This window comes from Nerophis lumbriciformis, linkage group LG11 (genome assembly GCF_033978685.3).
Source record: "Nerophis lumbriciformis linkage group LG11, RoL_Nlum_v2.1, whole genome shotgun sequence".
Lineage (NCBI taxonomy): Eukaryota > Metazoa > Chordata > Actinopteri > Syngnathiformes > Syngnathidae > Nerophis > Nerophis lumbriciformis.
Window position 1 is genome coordinate 46,126,029 of NC_084558.2, and position 21,486 is coordinate 46,147,514.

The window sequence follows — 21,486 nt, forward strand, 5'->3', positions numbered from 1 at the left end:
AAGCGCACATGGACTGTAAACAGAAGATAAGGGGGGACATGAGTGATTCAGGAACGTCAGTAAATTACACCATTCTTGACTTTTTAAAACAGTGAACATAAAACCTCCGTGGTGATGATGTTTTAGTGGCTTTTTCTGGTAAATCGTGTCAACGTGGTGCGTCTAAAAAGGCGTAAAAAGTCAACAAGATTTCACATATGTCCAAGCTATATCGTCTAGGTGTTGTACTTTCCGAGGCGCACTGAGGGCAACGCGCTACGTAGTTTACGTTGAAGCTACGTCACCGGCGGGAGGTCCCCGCCCACTACTCGGAGGCTAGTCGGCGGCTCTCCAAGTGCATCCGTGCCCGCGCTCAGCTCAGCTCAGCTCAGCCAGGCCACCGCGGGAGGGAACATGGCGACGGACAAGAGCAAGCACGAGGGACGAGTCAAAATCGGACACTACATCCTCGGCGACACGCTCGGCGAGGGAACGTTCGGGAAAGTGAAAGGTCGGAACCGCCACTTTTTTCCTCGTAACTGAAAAGACGGCCGGAAGAAGCTGTTAGTTAGCATGGAGGCTAAATATATATATTTATTTATTTATTTTCGCTAGCTAACTTGTCACCCAGGAAGACTACTTGTTGTCATGCCCTCCCCCTTTCCACGGTAACTCAGGCGTGAAGGCAGCTACAGCCAGGCCAGAAACGGCGCTTTAAACACGAAATTAGCCCAGGCAGGCGGGGTGTGTGTGTGTGCGTTAGCCGGGGAGCCACAAGTCGCCACAACCGCCGGGAAGTAACCCGCTTGCTCCCGAATGGACGCTAACAAGAACGTGGCTAATTATCATAACTCTCCAGCTTCACATCTAACACTTTTTTATTTATTTCTTTAGTTTATTTCGAACATGAACACACTTACTGCGTAACACACCACACACTTTAATATCATTTCACTTTACATCATGTCCGAAAAGGAGTAGGAAGAAGCACAGTTTACAGTATTTAATCCTACCCCTTTCCCACTTCATAGCGTTTACAAACACATGTGTTCATTTACTGTCTTCTTTTTGTAAGAATATCTTATTTTCAATAAGGTTGGAAGTAGAGATGTCCGATAATGGCTTTTTTGCCAATATTCCGATATTGTCCAACTCTTAATTACCGATCCCGATATCAACCGATACCAATATATACAGTCGTGGTATTAACACATTATTATGCCTAATTTCGTTGTGATGCCCCGCTGGATGCATTAAACAATGTAACAAGGTTTTCCAAATTAATTCAACTAAAGTTTTGGAAAAAAATGCCAACTTTACATCATGTCCGAAAAGGAGTAAGAAGAAGCACAGCTTACAGTATTTAATCCTACCCCTTTCCCACTTCATAGCGTTTACAAACGCATGTGTTCATTTACTGTCTTCTTTTTGTAACGCAATTGAATAATATCTTATTTTCAATAAGGTTGGAAGTAGAAATGTCCAATAATGGCTTTTTTGTCGATATTGTCCAACTCTTAATTACCGATTCCGATATCAACCGATACCGATATATACAGTCCTGGAATTAACACATTATTATGCCTAATTTTGTTGTGATGCCCCGCTGGATGCATTAAACAATGTAACAAGGTTTTCCAAAATAAATCAAGTTATGGAAAAAAATGCCAACTTTCACTTTACATCATGTCCGAAAAGGAGTAGGAAGAAGCACAGCTTATTTAATCCTACCCCTTTCCCACTTCATAGCGTTTACAAACACATGTGTTCATTTGCTGTCTTCTTTTTGTAAGAATATCTTATTTTCAATAAGGCTGGAAGTAGAGATGTCCGATAATGGCTTTTCTGCCGATATTCTGATATTGTCCAACTCTTAATTACCGATTCCGATATCAACCGATACCGATATATACAGTCGTGGAATTAACACATTATTATGCCTAATTTTGTTGTAATGCCCCATTGGTTGCATTAAACAACGTAACCAGGTTTTCCAAAATAAATCAACTCAAGTTATGGTAAAAAAAAATGCCAACATGGCAATGCCATATTTACAAACCCCGTTTCCATATGAGTAGGGAAATTGTGTTAGATGTAAATATAAACGGAATACAATGATTTGCAAATTCTTTTCAACCCATATTCAATTGAATGCACTACAAAGACAACATTTTTGATGTTCAAACTCAAAAAAAAAATTTTTTTGCAAATAATAATTAACTTAGAATTTCATGGCTGCAACACGTGCCAAAGGGCATATTCACCACTGTGTTGCATGGCCTTTCTTTTTAACAACACTCAGTAAACATTTGGGAACTGAGGAGACACATTTTTTAATCTTCTCAGGTGAAATTCTTTCCCATTCTTGCTTGATGTACAGCTTCATAACCTACTCAGTGGCCTAGTGGTTAGAGTGTCCGTCCTGAGATCGGTAGGTTGGGAGTTCAAATCCCGGCCGAGTCATACCAAAGACTATAAAAATGGGACCCATTACCTCCCTGCTTGGCACTCAGCATCAAGGGTTGGAATTGGGGGTTAAATCACCAAAATGATTCCTGGGCGCAGCCACCGCTGCTGCCCACTGCTCCCCTCACCTCCCAGGGGGTGATCAAGGGTGATGGGTCAAATGCAGAGAATAATTTCGCCACACCTAGTGTGTGTGTGACAATCATTGGTACTTTAACTTTACTTTAACTTTAAGTTGTTCAACAGTCCGGGGGTCTCCGTTGTGGTATTTTAGGCTTCATAATGCGCCACACATTTTCAATGGGAGACAGGTCTGGACTGCAGGCGGGCCAGTCTAGTACCCGCATTCTTTTACTATGAAGCCACGTTGATGTAACACGTGGCTTGGCATTGTCTTGCTGAAATAAGTAGGGGTGTCCATGGTAACGTTGCTTGGATGGCAACATATGTTGCTCCAAAACCTGTATGCACCTTTCAGCATTAATGGCACATTCACAGATGTGTAAGTTACTCATGTCTTGGGCACTAATACACCCCCATACCATCACACATGCTGGCTTTTCAACTTTGCGACTATAACAATCCGGATGGTTCTTTTCCTCTTTGGTCCGGAGGACACGACGTCCACAGTTTCCAAAAACAATTTGAAATGTGGACTCGTCAGACCACAGAACACAACTCAGGCCCAGCGAAGCCTACGGCGTTTCTGGGTGTTGTTGATAAACGGTTTTCGCCTTGCATAGGAGAGTTTTAACTTGCACTTACAGATGTAGCGACCAACTGTAGTTACTGACAGTGGGTTTCTGAAGTGTTCCTGAGCCCATGTGGTGATATCCTTTACACACTGATGTCGCTTGTTGATGCAGTACAGCCTGAGGGATCGAAGGTCACGGGCTTAGCTGCTTACGTGCAGTTATTTCTCCAGATTCTCTGAACCCTTTGATGATATTACGGACCGTAGATGGTGAAATCCCTAAATTCCTTGCAATAGCTGGTTGAGAAAGGTTTTTCTTAAACTGTTCAACAATTTGCTCAGGCATTTGTTGACAAAGTGGTGACCCTCGCCCCATCCTTGTTTGTGAATCACTGAGCATTTCATAGAATCTACTTTTATACCCAATCATGGCACCCACCTGTTCCCAATTTGCCTGTTCACCTGTGGGATGTTCCAAATAAGTGTTTGATGAGCATTCCTCAACTTTATCAGTATTTATTGCCACCTTTCCCAACTTCTTTGTCACGTGTTGCTGGCATCAAATTCTAAAAATGTTGTCTTTGTAGCATATTCAACTGAATATGGGTTGAAAAGGATTTGCAAATCATTGTATTCAGTTTATATTTACATCTAACACAATTTCCCAACTCATATGGAAATGGGGTTTGTATTATTGAAGTCACAAAGTGTATTATTTTGTTTGTAACATACCTCAAAACAGCAGCTTGGAATTTGGGACATGCTCTCCCTGAGAACATAAGGAGGTTGAGTTGGGGGGGGGTGTATATTGTAGTGTCCCGGAAGAGTTAGTGCTGCAAGGTGTTCTGGGTATTTGTTCTGTTGTGTTACGGTGCGGATGTTCTCCCGAAATGTGTTTGTCATTCTTGTTTGGTGTGGGTTCACAGTGTGGCACATATTTGTAGCAGTGTTAAAGTTGTTTATACGGCCACCCTCAGTGTGACCTGTATAGCTCTTGACCAAGTATGCACATTCTACAGCGGCGTTTTTGAAAAGTCAAACATTTGACTTTTTGAAACCGATACCGATAATTTCCGATATTGCATTTTAAAGCATTTATCATCCGATAATATCGGCAGCCCGATATTATCGGACATCTCTAGTTATTAGATAGACTTCCTTTTTTTTGTCATTCAAATTTGAACTTAATAGTACAGATGTACGAGCCTAAATGCTGTTTAAGTTCATTTACATTTTATGGAAGGTGCTTTATGTTTATTCAGCCAAAAGGGGACTATTTACTTTATTTGCATAATACGAAAATAATAATAGAATAATTATAAGGTACACTGTATTTGTAATTATTACATTTGTCTGACTAATTTGATGATGTACTATTTTATACTGCTTTAATACAGTGAAGATTACGTAACTGTTTAATTGCGTATATGGTGGTAATATGGTTTGGACACAATTAGGGCTGCAACTAACAACTAATTTGAAAATCGATTAATCTGTCGATTATTACGTCGATTAATCGATTAATAATCGGATAAAAGAGACAAACTACATTTCTATCCTTTCCAGTATTTTATTGGGAAAAAAACAGCATACTGGCACCGTACTTATTTTGATTATTGTTTCTCAGCTGTTTGTAAATGTTGCAGTTTATAAATAAATGTTTATAAAAAAAATGAAAAAGTAGCCTCTGCGCATAGCATAGATCCAACGAATCGATGACTAAATTAATCGCCAACTATTTTAAAAATCAGTTTTAATCAGAAATTAGTTGTTGCAGCCCTAGACACAATGTATTATGGGTAATGGCAGTCAGGTATGGTGGAATCGAGCCACACAGTTTTTTGACCTCACTCTTTACTTTTTCGGACTCTTTCTTACTGTAACAAACTCGCTTTATTTTGCCGTTCATTTGTTCCCACGTCGTTATTGTTTTACGTTTTTGAATGATTAAGTTGACAAGTAAACGATGCAAAACGAAGAAGAGCGTCTGGAGATTTGTTTGTTGTTGCAGGAGAAAGTCGAGGAGCGTCAAGCTAAGGCTTCATTAGGAAACTACAACAGATAAGAACGACATTTTGTTGCATTAGCTCGTGGTAGTGCAGGATAAAAGAGCAATAAGGTGCAGGTATAAGTAAATAGATTACTGTACAGATAAATATGTTGCACTTTTGCATATGCATCCACGTTTATGGATGTATGTTATATTGTCTTTATATTCCAGCGAGTTAATTCATTTTGGGGGGGGAATTGAGGGGATTATTGCGTTCAAGAGTCTTACGGCCTGAGGGAAGAAGCTGTTACAGAACATGGAGGTTCTGCTACGGAGGCTGCGGAACCTCTTTCTAGAGTCCAGCAGTGAATATATTATATTTATATTTCTCCTCTTTAGTAGAGAAGAATTGTTGTACATTATTTGGTAGCAGGTTATAGGTTGCTTTGTACATCATTTTAGTTGTTTTTCAATTTTACCAAATCAACAAACTTCAATATTTTTAAATCAATAAATAAAGGTAGAGATGTCCGATAATGGCTTTTTTGCAGATATTCCGATATTGTCCAACTCTTAACTACCGATTCCGATATCAACCGATATATACAGTCGTGGAATTAACACATTATTATGCCTAATTTTGTTGTGATGCCCCGCTGGATGCATTAAACAATGTAACAAGGTTTTCCAAAATAAATCAACTCAAGTTATGGAAAAAAATGCCAACATGGCACTGCCATATTTATTATTGGAGTCACAAAGTGCATTATTTTTTTGAACATGCCTCAAAACAGCAGCTTGGAATTTGGGACATTCTCTCCCTAAGAGAGCATGAGGAGGTTGAGGTGGGCGGGGTATTGGGTAGCAGGGCGTGTATATTGTAGATTCCCGGGAAGCTGCAAGGGGTTCTGGGTATTTGTTCTGTTGTTTATGTTGTGGTACGGTGCAGATGTTCTCCCGAAATGTGTTTGTCATTCTTGTTTGGTGTGGGTTCACAGTGTGGCGCATATTTGTAACAGTGTTAAAGTTGTTTACACGGCCACCCTCAGTTGTGACCCTATGGCTGTTGACCAAGTATGCCTTGCATTCACTTGTGTGTGTGTGTAAAAGCCGCATATATTATGTGAATGGGCCGGCACGCTGTTTGTATGGAGGAAAAGCGGACGTGACGACAGGTTGTAGAGGACGCTAAAGGCAGTGCCTTTAAGGCACGCCCCCAATATGGAAATCGGGAGAATGGTTGTCCCTGGAGATTTTCGGGAGGGGCACTGAAATTCGGGAGTCTCCCGGGAAAATCGGGAGGGTTGGCAAGTATGCCCTACATCCGTGTTTTACCGGATATGTACCGCTCCGTACAGCGGCGTTTTAAAAAGTCATTCATTTTACTTTTTGAAACCGATAATTTCTGATATTACATTTTAAAGCATTTATCGGCCGATATTATCGGACATCTTTAGTTAATTCCCATATTTCTACACAATAATTCAGATATGGTAACACTAGCTAGCAGTAGAGATAGTGAAGTGATTTTTGGCCCAGGACGTATTTTGCTTTGTTCATTATTGAAATGTTTCTTGCCGCCTTATGTTGCATATTTTTTTATATGATATTTACAGTTCATTTTATCATCTATTAATACTCCCAAAAATCTTGTTTCTTTTACCCTTTCAATATCTACTCCGTCTATTTGTATCCATGTATGACGCTCTTTTCTCCTGTTACCAAATAGCATTATTTTAGTTTTAGTTACTTTACGATATTTGCTGTCAACCTGTAGTGCTGACGATTAAATATCTTAACGGCGTTAAACTGCATGCCACCATTGCTGTCAGTCCACATTGTCAAGTTGTTCTAACCTGAGTAAGGCTGAAACGACGTCATCGGTGCCTGTTGAATGTTTACAAAGACGCGCTCCTCTTTAACGCCGTGGAGAGGCGGGGCCGGCGAGCGAGAGGCGAGGCGGGGCGCGCCGGGAGCGACGCCGCAATCGTGCCCAGGTGTGCGATCCGAAGAAAAGGGGAGCAGCAGAGAGAGAGGGAAGAGAGACTGGAAGGAGCCAGAGTGAAGCTGACGTGGAGCGAGAGAGGAGGAGAGCCAGAGAACGACGAGCGAGCGAGGAAGAGGAGCTGAAAAGCGAGGAAAGAAAGAGAAAAGAGTTGGAAGAGAAAAGACTTTGTGTAAAATTAAAAGATTGTAAACCTGGCAAAGCCGTCTGGCGTTCAGTCTGTCGGTCCTGAAAGAACCCCACGGCACAAGACGTGTCACAAACGCTAACGTTAATTAGTTGTGCAAATACCTTTTACAACATTAACAGTTACATATACTATGTACAAACGAACAATTAACTTTCACTTTAATCATACTAACATTGTTGTGTTATTAAGCAAAATAAGCAATACTTGTACTTTTGTTGAAATGTTTACACTGTTGTTACAGAATATTTAATTTTGCACTTTTTTGTATTGGATGTTTATCTTTATTTTTGCACATTTTGGCAAATAAGTAATACTTTTACTTTTGTTGAAATGTTTACACTGTTACAGAATATTTCCGTTTTGCACTTTTTTGTATTGGATGTTTATCTTTATTTTTGCACATTTTAAAGCAAAATAAGCAATACTTTTACTTTTGAAATGCTTATACTATTGCAGAATATTAAGATTTGCACTGGATGTTTACTTTTATATTTGCACATTAAAAAGCAAATAAGCTACTTTTAATTTTGTTAAATGTAAAGTTTTAAATGTTTACATTGTTATAGAATATTTTGTCATGTTGTCAATGTTGACTGAGTGGTCATACTTTTTTTTTTTTGTAAATAAAAGCCATGCCTCTTGAAAAAACTGGCCTACATTTATTTTTTCATCTTCATTTTAAATTAAAAAAATAATCGGTAAAAGGAAAAATAATCTATAGATTAATCGAAAAAAATAATCGATAGAAAAATTATCGTTAGCTGCAGCCTTAAACCTGAGTTGTTAAGAACTCTCAAACGCTTAAAATAAGTACTTTTTACTATTTTCAAAAATCCGCCTTTGCAAGGGTCTTCAAAACATCTAACCAATCTTTGATGCACGAAATGGTGCAATAAAGTAAATTTTTTACTATAACCACAGCCAGGTTATTTGCAATACCAAACCCAAAATAACACACTTTATGGTCATATCAGCTGTTCTTCCTTACATTCAAATAACATGTTTAATATTTTATTTTGTGGTTTGCAAACTGTTTTATTGTGTGTTTGTTACCGTATTTTCCTGGACTATTAGGCACACTTAAAATCCTTTTTTTTCCCACCTTGGCATTCTCTCGATGAGCTTGAAGAGGTAGTCACCTGAAATGGTTTTCACTTCACAGGTGTGCTTGAAGCAAATGGAGAGAACGCCAAGAGTGTGCAAAGCAGTAATCAGAGCAAAGGGTGGATGTTTTGAAGAAACTAGAATATAACACATGTTTTCAGGTATTTCATAACTAATTACATAACTCCACATGCAGTGTTTCCCCCGAAAATTTGTTAGTTAAGGTGGTGTCTTTCCGGCGTACAGACAAGGGGGTGGGTGAGTGTAAGGATCGATGTAACTCTCCTGTCGCCATCAAGTCTCCACCTCGTCGTTGCCACCACAGCCTGGGGGGCAATAGACTACAGACTGCGGTGAAGTAGGCCGGCTTCGTCGCTTGAAAAAGACTACAATTTTTGGTTGTGTTTTCCGCTCCATTTTCTGAATGGCGATATACGATATATATCTCGATATTTTTTCCGTAAAGTAAAAACAAAACAGTCCTAGTTACCTGAGATACTAAGTATGTCATTATTATGCCACATGCTGACATATGTTCAACTCATCATGCTTAATTTATTACAGCATTTGGGAAGCCTGTAGTTGATTTTTATTATGTAAATGTTATATTTTTATCAACATGTGATAGCAGGGACCCTGCCATTCAAAACTAGGCTGCTACATTACTAATGATTAATGTAACTATAGCTGAAAAAAAATAGTACAATAGCAATAGGAGAGACTATTCATCCCTGAACACCATGGAGTTCATGTAGGCTTTATGATGCAGTTACATTATTATATCAACTATCAGAGACAGCTTCAGGAAACTCTTCATTTAACATGTGTCGTTTTTTTGCTGCTTCAACATAGCTCAATTAGGGATGTCCCGATCCGATATTTGGATCGGATCAGCCGCCGATATTTGCCAAAAAATGCGTATCGGCAAGGCATGGGAAAATGCCGATCCAGATCCAGTTTAAAAAAAAACTCCGGTCCGTGTTTTCCAACGCACCGACTTAAATAATACATTCCACTTTTCTGCTGCTCCCTAATTTCCGTTCCGCATTTTCCAGCACACCTTCGACACATCCACAGGTCTGTGGATTCTCACGCAGTTGCTTTTAGCTGCTGGCATTACACTACAGGCTCTTCTCACTCTTTCCTGTCTCTGCTTCTCACAGACCGCAAGCACACCTTCTTACACACGTCACATACTGTCACGTCATACGTCACATACGTATACGTCCTCCCCGAGCAGAGACGTAGCAGCATGGCTAAAGTTAGCTGTGATGCTAGCGCTGCCGTGCGAGCAACATTCCCTCTAAAGTGCGCGCCTGTGCAATTGCGCACTGCTCAAGCGTCCTCTGCGCACGGCAAATCTATGCCACGCACAAAATCAAATAAAAAATAAGTGCATAACAATTTTCGACACACGGATGTGCCAGAGAAAACAGTTTTCGTCGTCATTGTTCAAATATTGTAACGTCTGTCGAGACGCTTATCTCCATTCGGTGCCAGACGTCCACACCATCAAAATGCCGAGGCAAACATTTCCAGATCAACACCGTATGAAAAAAATAGTGATTTTTTTTTCTTGTGATTTCCTTCTCTGTATGAAAGTTTAAAAGTAGCATATATTAATGCAGTATGAAGAAGAATGTTTTAATGTAGACACATAGAATCATCATACTGCTGTGATTATATGCATCAAGTGTTCATTCAAGGCTAAGGCAAAATATCGAGATATATATCGTGTATCGCAATATGGCCTTAAAATATCGCAATATTAAAAAAAGGCCATATCGCCCAGCCCTAGTTCAATGATGCCATTTCTGTTTGTCATGTATAATTTTGTCTATTTTGTGTTTATCCTTGAATAAACAGGTCAGTTTCTTGTTACCAACCATTGTGTATTATTCAAACTTCCCTAATTCAGCTGACTAGTTGTTATCAAGAGTACTAAAACCCTTTTCAACATGATTCTGACAACTAAAAATATCCATCCATCCATCTTCTTCCGCTTATCCAAGGTCGGGTCGTGGGGGCAGCAGCCTAAGCAGGGAAGCCCAGACTTTCCTCTCCCCAGCCACTTCGTCCAGCTCTTCCCGGGGGATCCCGAGGCGTTCCCAGGCCAGCCGGGAGACATAGTCTTCCCAACGTGTCCTGGGTCTTCCCCGTGGCCTCCTACCGGTTGGACGTGCCCTAAACACCTCCCTAGGGAGGCGTTCGGGTGGCATCCTGACCAGATGCCCGAACCACCTCATCTGGCTCCTCTCGATGTGGAGGAGCAGCGGCTTTTCTGTCAACTAAAACTAAGTAGGCTAAATAACTTTAAACTTTAATACATGCTCGGATAGGTCAGTATCGGTATCGGTATCGGATCGGAAGTGCAAAAACAACACCGGTATCGGATCGGAAGTGCAAAAACCTGGATCGGGACATCCCTAAGCTCAATCAACACAGAAAAAGGTAAAGTGAAATAACTTAGTTAACTGTAGGTCAATAATGATTGTCTTTCTCTCAGACAGACACAGCCTTGGTGCCCTAAAATATGAGCCCTCTTTAAGGCAACACTTGCTTTGACCTTAAAAAGTAGAAATTCGAGGCTTGGTAATATCAGTATTTAAACGATACTAGAGTGATTTAGATTGATATTTTGTTTTGTTGTTTTTATTACAAAATATTATCTGGTCGGTTTTGATATTTACAAAGTCAGGGAGTTTAAATCTATTGATGCAGGAAGGCTTTGAGGAAGATGAGTTGAAGGCTTACACCAACGCACGTGTCCTTTTGTCTCGCAGTGGGCCAGCACGAGCTGACCAGGCACCAAGTCGCTGTGAAGATCCTGAATCGGCAGAAGATCCGCACCTTGGACGTGGTGGGAAAGATCCGCCGGGAGATCCAGAACCTCAAGCTTTTCAGGCACCCTCACATAATTAAACTGTAAGTCCTTGATTTAACACGCTGCACGCCGCACCGTAATCCCAGGGTCGCCACATTGTTGCTTAGCTATTTCCAGCGTTGAATGGCAGGCTTTTAGTGCCATCACCCTCTCCAGGCTCATCCCCCTCACTATTGGATAGAATATTACTACAGTAGATGATTATAATTTGACCACCTGATAGTGCTTGATCTACACCTGCGATGAACACACAAAACGAATCATAGCCTTCAAATCAGAATTTTGTGTCTTTTCATGTTTATGTTCCCACTCACCTTTAGCAAGCATTGTATTCTATCTTGTCAAGGCACAGTTTTGAGAAAAAAACCTAACTGCGATTTGTCTCCCCAAAATTGCGATTCGATTTGCAATTTTTACATTTTATACATATAAATGCATAAAACTGCGAAAATAACGAGTGAAGGAAGACGTGTTATTTTAAGACTGTCAATCAACATATTCTTGTCTCAAGGCATCACACATTAAAACAATCTGCAATCATTTTCTTTAAGAAATATTTGGCTTTATGCACACAGACTTACGTGCCAACTACTCCGGTTTTCCCGTAATTAGTACGGTTTTCATCAACCTATTCCGGGTTACGGTTGCAGTGATAAAAAATACGGTTTTTCATTAATTAAAAAAAATATTTTTTAAAAAGTTTTATTCACGAAATCGCTTAACAACAATGACAATCGACACTGCTTCCCGTAACTTCCTATCGAGCCATTCCGAATGCCATGCGCGAGGCTATTTATAGCACCGCTGCCAAGCACGAGGCCATTGTTTCCAAACGAGCGAACGATCATGGAATCAGCCGGAGAAAAATCGCATACGAGTCTTAAACCGAAAAGAAAACTGCAGTCATTCCGTGAAGAATATTCAAAAGCCTATCCGGGAATAATTATCCGTTCCAAAAAGGGTGAAAACTACGCGAATTGCACCTTGTGCAGACAAGATTTTTCGATCGGACACGGAGGAATTAGCGATGTAAAAGACCACGTTGGGACAAAAAAACACAAGTCTAATGCCGTTGCTAGCGATACAAGTGGAAAACTTTCAACGTTTTTCGTCGCCCAAACAGATTCTTTGGATGTGATAAATGCCGAAGTTTTATTTACGGAGGCAATAATTGAGCAAACAAAAAGGTAATGACACCAATGTTATCTATTGGAATTGTTTAGTACTGTTGTACTGTTAAAAGTGTTTATACTATTTAAGCTTTCAAGTCCAAGTTGAAGAAATCTTGTTAAATGTTGACAGTATAACTACCAAAATACTCAAGTATGTCCTTAACATTTTTGCAGTGCTATTTCTGTTGAAAAGTTAAAATGATTACATTAGCGATGTGATGTGCCACTTTTCAAGTGTCTGATGGCTTAAATTAATTTTCATTAATTTTTCATATTTTGAATTCTTTTGAAAGACTTACAAAAAAACTACATTTGAATTGTAATTCCATGCTATTGACAGGACTATTAATTTTAATGAAGTTAGCTTACCATGTTTACAGTATGATAATTGTGATAGAAATGTGAATTTTAGGCACAGAATATTTTTTACAATTGAACAAGGCAGTAGATTATACAAGCTTGGACAGAAAGTTAATAATGACACAAATTTTTTTTTTTAATGGAATTGTTTAGTACTGTTTTACCATTTGTTTACTGTAAAAAGTGTTTATACTGTTTATACTTTCAATTAACAAATTGAAGTCTTGTGAAAGGTTGACAGGATAACTGGCATTAACTGTCAAAATCATTTCAAACTATTGAAGTTAGCTTACAGAATAAACATGTCAATCAACCCATATGATTTTTGCTGTAATATTTTTGTTTTGAAAAGTCACTGTGACTGATAGAAAAGTGATGGTTTTAGCAACATTTTAACCTGTCTGAATGCTAATAATCATTTTGCGTCGGGGGGCGAAGGAACCCCCCACCAGGACTTTGTCCTGGACCCTGGCTACTAGGTTTTTCTGATTTCAAAAGTTGACAGGTATGCACAGACTTAGAGCTTTTGTCTACAACTAGTGTGCCGCGAGATACAGTCTGGTGTGCCATGGGAGATAATCTAATTTCACCTACCGTATTTTCCGCACCATAAGGCGCCCTGGGTTAAAAGCCGCGCCTTCAATGAACGGCATATTTCAAAACTTTGTCCACCTATAAGCCGCCCGGTGTTGTAAGCCGCATCTAACTGCGCTAAAGGAATGTCAAAAAAAACAGTCAGGTCAGTCAAACTTTAATAATATATTAAAAACCAGCGTTCTAACAACTCTGTTCACTCCCAAAATGTACGCAAATGTGCAATCACAAACATAGTAAAATTCAAAATAGTGCAGAGCAATAGCAACATAATGTTGCTCGAACGTTAATGTCACAACACACAAAATAAACATAACGCTCACTTTCTGAAGTTATTCTTCATTCATAAATCCCTCGAATTATTCTCCTTCGTTGTCCGAATTGAAAAGTTGGGCGAATGTGGGATCCAAAATGTCGTCTGGCGCTGTCTCCCTGCCTCCCTGTCTTGGTGAACGTCACGTGTGTTCGCCTTCTGTCATCCATTGTTCCCACGCAGTTAGCAGTCTAGCTTCGAATGCCCTGTTGACACCAATATCCAGCGGCTGGAGGTCTTTTGTCAATCCACCCGGAATGACGGCGAGTATTGAATTAAGCGCGTAAGCGTGTCTCTTAATGTGATGTTATGAGCTAGCAAATATAACAACTACACTACCCAGCATGCAACGATAGTGACGAGCATGCGCGGTAGCCCTGAGAAGCGTTGTTGTATGCTGGGAGTTCGAATGTGGTTATGAGCACGCTGTGAGTAAACGTTGAGAACTCAGTTAACACGCCTCGTCTGCATTATTTATAATTAGACAGACAACACACTTAATAGGAGCCATTTTGGGGTCTTTACATAAACACACAAATGGAAATGAAACGTCACATATCCCAGCATGCACCGCGCGCTTCTTCTACGGGGAAAAAAGATGGCGGCTGTTTACCGAAGTTGCGAGACCGAAACTTTATGAAAATGAATCTTAATATTTATCCATATATAAAGCGCACCGGGTTATAAGGCGCACTGTCAGCTTTTGAGAAAATTTGTGGTTTTTAGGTGCGCCTTATAGTGCGGAAAATACGGTATTTGGGTTAAAAATATTTTTTGCAAACCAGTAATCCGCAAATAATGTGTTGTTGTTAAGTGTCTGTGCTGTCTGGAGATCGGCAGACTTACCATGTTATACTCTTCCATATCAGTAGGTGGCAGCAGGTAACTAATTGCATCGTAGATGTCGGAAACGGCGGGAGGCAGCGTTCAGGTAAAAATGGTGTCTAATGCTTAAAACAAAAATAAACAAAAGGTGAGTGCCCATAAGAAAATTAAGGCATTGAAGCTTAGGGAAGGCTATGCAGAACGAAACTAAAACTGAACTGGCTACAAAGTAAACAAAAACAGAATGCTGGACGACAGCAAAGACTTACAGCGTGTGGAGCGTCCACAAAGTACATACGAACATGACATGACAATCATCAATGTCCCCACAAAGAAAGATAGCAACAACTTGAATATTCTTGATTGCTAAAACAAAGCAGATGCAGAGAATAGCGTTCAAGGAAGACATGAAACTGCTACAGGAAAACACCAATAAAACGGGAAAAGCCACCAAAATAGGAGCGCAAGACAATAACTAAAACACTACACACAGGAAAACACCAAAAACCTTAAAATAAGTCAGTGTGATGTGACAGGTCGTGACAGTACACCTACTTTGAGACAAGAGCTATAGTGATGCATGTTTGGTTATGGTTTAAAGTCATATCCAACACTTGCGACAACGACTTTGTACGGTCAACATCGGCTGCTGAGTTTCATTTTTTAATGATTGTGTGCCTCAGAATTTTTTCAATGAAAAAAATGTGCCTTGGCTCAAAAAAGGTTGAAAAACACTGGTCGACATCACAGTTGTCAAACTCAAGGTCCGGGGGCCAGATCTGGCCCGCCCCATCAATTTGCGTGGCCCCCAAAAGCGTGCAAATAATGTGTAAATAAAGTACCTTATCTTTTCTTAATAAATGTTTTACAAATAAAAGTGTACTGCGTACACTTACATATAGGGCTGGGCGATATATCGATATACGCGATATATCGCGGGTTTGTCTCTGTGCGATATAGAAAATGACTATATCGTGATATCGAGTATACGTTCTCACGCAGTTGCTTTTAGCTGCGGGCATTACAATACAGGCTCTCCTCGCACTTTCCTGTCTCTCCTTCTCACAGACAGACAAGCGCACCTTCTAACACATATCACATACTGTCACGACATACGTCACATACGTATACGTCCTTCCCGAGCAGAGAGGTAGCAGCATGGCTAACATTAGCTGTGATGCTAGCGGTAATACGAGAGAAAGAAGGTGCGTATCTGGTAACAAATGAAGGAATAATTAATTCCCAAACAGCAGGGGGTCCATCGTCTGGCGGTGGTTTGGCTTCAAGTGGGAATATGTCGAACAGACAACCGTAATTTGTCAAGTGTGGGGCAGAAGCGTTGCTATAAAAAGTAGCATTACTGCTGTAACAAACAGTTCAGGGTGTCCCAAGTTACCGGAGTGTGTTCGGTAAGGAGTGGGAGTTTTGTCCCTCCAGAGTTATTGCCGTAGGACTGTGACATAGGGTGTGTGTGTTTGTGGAAGGTGTGTGATGTTGACATTATAGAAGCGGTGGCTACCGAACCTGCTCTAATGTCTCCCGTTTACTATTTTATTAGATGATTACACTGTATAGGCCAGGGGTCGGCAACCTTTACCAGTCAAAGAGCCATTTTGACCAGTTTCGCAAATTATAGAAAACAATGGGAGCCGCAAATTTTTTTTGAAATTTTAAATGAAATAACACTGCATACAAAGTTTTATTTTTGCTTTGTGCTATACACAAACCAGGGGTTTCAGACACGCTGCCCACACCTTTATATGGAATTTGAAGGCTGGTGCGGCACGCGGGTTTTAAATGAATGGCGCTTGTCAGCGTCATGCGTGCCGTGATGGTACAGGATATAGCACCCACTACAACCAGCGTGCCTGATCAGTTACACGTTGTATGGTGTTCCCGCTTGCTCACGTAGGTGACAGCAAGGCATACTTGGTCAACAACCACACAGGTTACACTGACGGTGGCGGTATAAAAAAAAAACTATAAGACTCTTACTAATAATGCGCCACACTGTGAACCCACACCAAACAAGAATGACAAACACATTTCGGGAGAACATCTGCACAGTAACACAACATAAACACAACAGGACAAATACCCAGAATCCCATGCAGCCCTAACTCTTCCGGGATACATTATACACCCCCGCTACCAAACCCCGCCCACCTCAACCGACGCACAGAGGGGAGGGGGGTGATGTGTGAGGGAGCAGGGTTGGGGTGGGGGCGGGGTTTTGTGGTAGCAGGGGTGTATAACGTAGCCCGGAAGAGTCAGGGCTGCATGGGATTCTGGGTGTTTGTTCTGTTGTGTTAAGGTGCAGATGTTCTCCCGAAATGTGTTTGTCATTCTTGTTTGGTTTTGGTTCAAAGTGTGGCGCATTATTAGTAAGAGTGTTAAAGTTGTTTTATATGGTCACCGTCAGTGTAACCTGTGTGGCTGTTGACAAAGTATGCCTTGCTGTCACGTATGTGTGCAAGCAGAAGATGTATATTGTATAACAAGTGTTGGGTTGGCACGCTGTTAATACAGATTGCAGAGAGCGTCAAATGTTGTACCATCATGGCACTCCCTTATTATAGCTGTAAGGGTGAAAATCGGTGAATATTAATCCCGGGAGTTTTCCGCGAGAGGCACTGAAATCCGGAAGTCTCAGGGGAAAATTGGGGGGTTCAGCAAGTAAGCTGCTGAGCCGCATCAGAGTGATCAAAGAGCCGCGGGTTGCCGACCCCTGGTATAGGCGAACCCAGGACACTCGGCTACACTGCTAATATGTAGCATCATTTGAAAAGTCACCCGCTAGACAATGAAGAGGGCTTACTCCGCACGTCAATATCTCCGTTTGGTGCCACACGTCCACACCATCAAAATGCAGAGGCAAACATTTCCAGATCAACACCGTATAAAAAAAAAAATAGTGATTTTTTTTAGTTGTGATTTCCTTCTCTGCATGAAAGTTTAAAAGTAGCATATATTAATGCAGTATGAAGAAGAATGTTTTAATGTAGACACATAGAATCATCATACTGCTGTGATTATATGCATCAAGTGTTCATTCAAGGCTAAGGCAAAAATATCGAGATATATATCGTGTATCGCGATATGGCCTTAAAATATCGCGATATTAAAAAAAAGACAATATCGCCCAGCCCTACTTACATATAGTTACACTTTAATCATATCTAATAATAAAACAAACTATTGTATCATCATACATTTCAAAACAATGTTATTGTTCAAATGAAGGCTGGGCGATATGGCCTTTTATTAATATCTCAATAGTTTTAGGCCTTGAATGAACACTTGATGCATATAATCACAGCAGTATGATGATTCTATGTGTCTACATTAAAACATTCTTCTTCATACTGCATTAATATATGCTCATTTTAAACTTTCATGCAGAGAGGGAAATCACAACTAAGTCAATTGACCAAAAGTGTATTTATTAAACAGTTATTAAGCAGTGGCACAAACATTCATGTCATTTCCAAAACAGAAAGTGCAAGATTGTCAGAGACATTTTAAAACAAACTATAAGTGCACTTTTTTGCATGATGACATATCAAAACACTAAATTAAAGTGCACTTTTTGTACAGAACGCCACTACAAATAAAGTGCACTTATGTGCATGATGTCACAGAAAATATTTATATTACTGTCAAATAAAAATGAGCTGCATAATAGGAAATCAAATAGTGTATGACTATTTTTTTCATACTGTGTTGATCTGGAAATTATTGCTTGGGCATTTTGTGGGTGTGGCACCGAACGGAGATGTTGACATACAAAGTTTCAAGCACTCTTCACTCTCTAGCGGGTGACTTTTCAAATGATACTACAAATTAGCAGTGATGCTACTTTTTGTAGTAACGCTTTTGCTGCATACTTGACATATTACGGTTGTCTGTTCAACATCTTCCCGCTTTAAGCCAAACCACCGCCAGAAGATGGACTCCCTGCTGTTTTTCTTGGGTATTAATTCTTCCTTCATTTGTTACCGGATTCGCACCTTCTCTCTCTCGTATTACCACTCGCACCACTCCGCTAGCATCACAGCCAACTTTACCATGCCGCTACCTCTCTGCTCCACGAGAGCGTATGACGTTGCACGCGCGACAGCATGTGACGTATGTAAGAAGGTGCTCTTGTTTTATGTCTCTGTGAGAAGGAGAGACAAGAAAGAGTGAGACAAGCCTGGAGTGTAATGCCCGCAGCTAAAAGCAACTGCGTGAGAACGTATACTCGAATATCACGATATAGTCATTTTCTATATCGCACAGAGACAAACCCGTGATATATCGAGTATATTCGATACATCACCCAGCCCTCGTTTGCGTTCATATTTTGGTAAATTTGTTGCATTTTTGTTGCGTTTCGCTTGATTTTAAAATATGTCGATCGAGAGGGGGGGTGACATTCATATGTTGTCAATATTCAGTGTTTTACCGTTCATAGTTAATATTGTAAATCCTACATTTTTTTATTTTCATGTACATTCTGAGTGTCTCATTCGGTAAAAAAAAAGTAAAATTCCATTCCGTTTTTTAAAGCGGTCTGTCACAACGTTTTTAGCATTGAATCAGACATTATTGTGAGGTTTTGTATTAGTGTTCCTAAAAATAGATATACCCCAGACACATTTTTTTTCTCTAAATTTGGCCCCGGAGTCAAAATAATTGCCCAGGCCTGGTCTGAAGCCACAGTGGATGACGCCCAGCGCGCAGCCTGACAGATTGCTGAAATACCAGCTACGTGCTGTCATTCCTGCACAAGAATGTAAACTCCTTTTGTGTGCGGGAGATCCCATCTTCGGCTGGGCGCATTAAACACTGGGCCAGAGTTCAGAGTGTCTCCAGCCAGCATAAACAAAGCCAACTCTGCTTCACTTTAAAGGGGGACATTATCACCAGACCTATGTAAGCGTCAATATATACCTTGATGTTGCAGAAAAAATACCTTTTTTTTTTTTTTTTTACCGATTTCCGAACTCAAAATGGGTGAATTTTGGCGAATTAAACGCCTTTCTATTATTCGCTCTCGGAGCGATGACGTCACAATGTGACGTCACATCGGGAAGCAATCCGCCATTTTCTCAAACACATTACAAACACCGAGTCAAATCAGCTCTGTTATTTTCCGTTTTTTCGACTGTTTTCCGTACCTTGGAGACATCATGCCTCGTCGGTGTGTTGTCGGAGGGTGTAACAACACGAACAGGGACGGATTCAAGTTGCACCAGTGGCCCAAAGATGAGAAAGTGGCAAGAAATTGGACGTTTGTTCCGCCCACTTTACCGACGAAAGCTATGCTACGACAGAGATGGCAAGAATGTGTGGATATCCTGCGACACTCAAAGCAGATGCATTTCCAACGATAAAGTCAAAGAAATCTGCCGCCAGACCCCCATTGAATCTGCCGGAGTGTGTGAGCAATTCACGGACAAAGGACCTCGGTAGCACGGCAAGCAATGGCGGCAGTTTGTTCCCGCAGACGAGCGAGCTAAACCCCCTGGATGTCTTGGCTCACACCGTCCCTTATGCCACCGAAGATGATCAAAAGAAGAATATCAACCCTAGCTTCCCTGGCCTGCTGACATCAACTCCAAAACTGGACAGATCAGCATTCAGGAAAAGAGAGCGATTGAGGGTATGTCTACAGAATATATTAATTGATGAAAATTGGGCTGTCTGCACTCTCAAAGTGCATGTTGTTGCCAAATGTATTTCATATGCTGTAAACCTAGTTCATAGTTGTTAGTTTCCTTTAATGCCAAACAAACACATACCAATGGTTAGAAGGCGATCGCCGAATTCGTCCTCACTGGCTGTTGTGCCGTTTTCGTCGGTTTCGCTTGCATACGGTTCAAACCGATATGGCTCAATAGCTTCAGTTTCTTCTTCAATTTCGTTTTCGCTACCTGCCTCCACACTACAACCATCCGTTTCAATACATGCGTAATCTGTTGAATCGCTTAAGCCTCTGAAATCCGAGTCTGAATCCGAGCTAATGTCGCTATACCTTGCTGTTCTATGCGCCATGTTTGTTTGTATTGGCTTCACTATGTGACGTCACAGGAAAATGGACGGGTGTATATAACGATGGTTAAAATCAGGCACTTTGAAGCTTTTTTTAGGGATATTGCGTGATGGGTAAAATTTTGAAAAAAACTTCGAAAAATACAATAAGCCACTGGGAACTGACTTTTAATGGTTTTAACCCTTCTGAAATTGTGATAATGTTCCCCTTTAACAAGTTTTTCCTGCAGCGTGACATCATCCAATGAGACCCTTGGGGTGCTCAGGTGTACCTAATGTTGTGGCCAAGTATGCTGCGGCATTCTAATCAGCAACTCATTAATGGTCCACAGGTATCAGGTTATCAGCACCCCTACAGACATCTTCATGGTGATGGAGTACGTCTCTGGGGGAGAGCTCTTTGACTACATCTGCAAGAACGGAAAGGTGATATGAGGCTTCTAATCAATCGACTGTCAGAGACGTTGACGTTTTGTGCGCGTAGAGAAGCTTCTCACCTCATATTTCCTTTCTTTATGCACAGTTGGACGAGAAGGAGAGCCGTCGACTGTTCCAGCAGATTATTTCAGCGGTGGATTACTGCCACAGGCACATGGTGGTGCATCGAGACCTCAAGCCCGAAAATGTCCTGCTTGACGCGCACATGAATGCAAAGATCGCCGACTTTGGTGAGTGGGACTGTTTTGCTTACAAAACCGCCACAGTGGTCTCTGTAGAAACACAGAAAACCTGATAGATTGATAGTACTTTATTGATTCCTTCAGGGGAGTTCCCTCAGGAAAATTAAAATTCCAGCAGCAGTGTGAAGTGAAGTGAATTATATTTATATAGCGCTTTTCTCTAGTGACTCAAAGCTTTACATAGTGAAACCCAA

At 40.7% G+C, this 21,486-nt stretch overlaps 1 protein-coding gene across 1 annotated transcript in view; it reads left to right on the forward strand.

Annotated features, from left to right (window-relative positions):
• Positions 1-297: 297 nt before the first annotated feature.
• The window catches only part of prkaa1 (protein kinase, AMP-activated, alpha 1 catalytic subunit), a 48,394-nt gene continuing 27,205 nt past the window's right edge, over positions 298-21,486 (forward strand). Inside the window, exons 1-4 of the mRNA XM_061966491.1 lie at positions 298-490; positions 11,212-11,353; positions 20,945-21,038; positions 21,136-21,280. Of these exons, the coding sequence (XP_061822475.1) occupies positions 394-490; positions 11,212-11,353; positions 20,945-21,038; positions 21,136-21,280 (478 nt within the window). The 5' untranslated portion in view covers positions 298-393. The remainder of the gene's footprint in view (positions 491-11,211; positions 11,354-20,944; positions 21,039-21,135; positions 21,281-21,486) is intronic.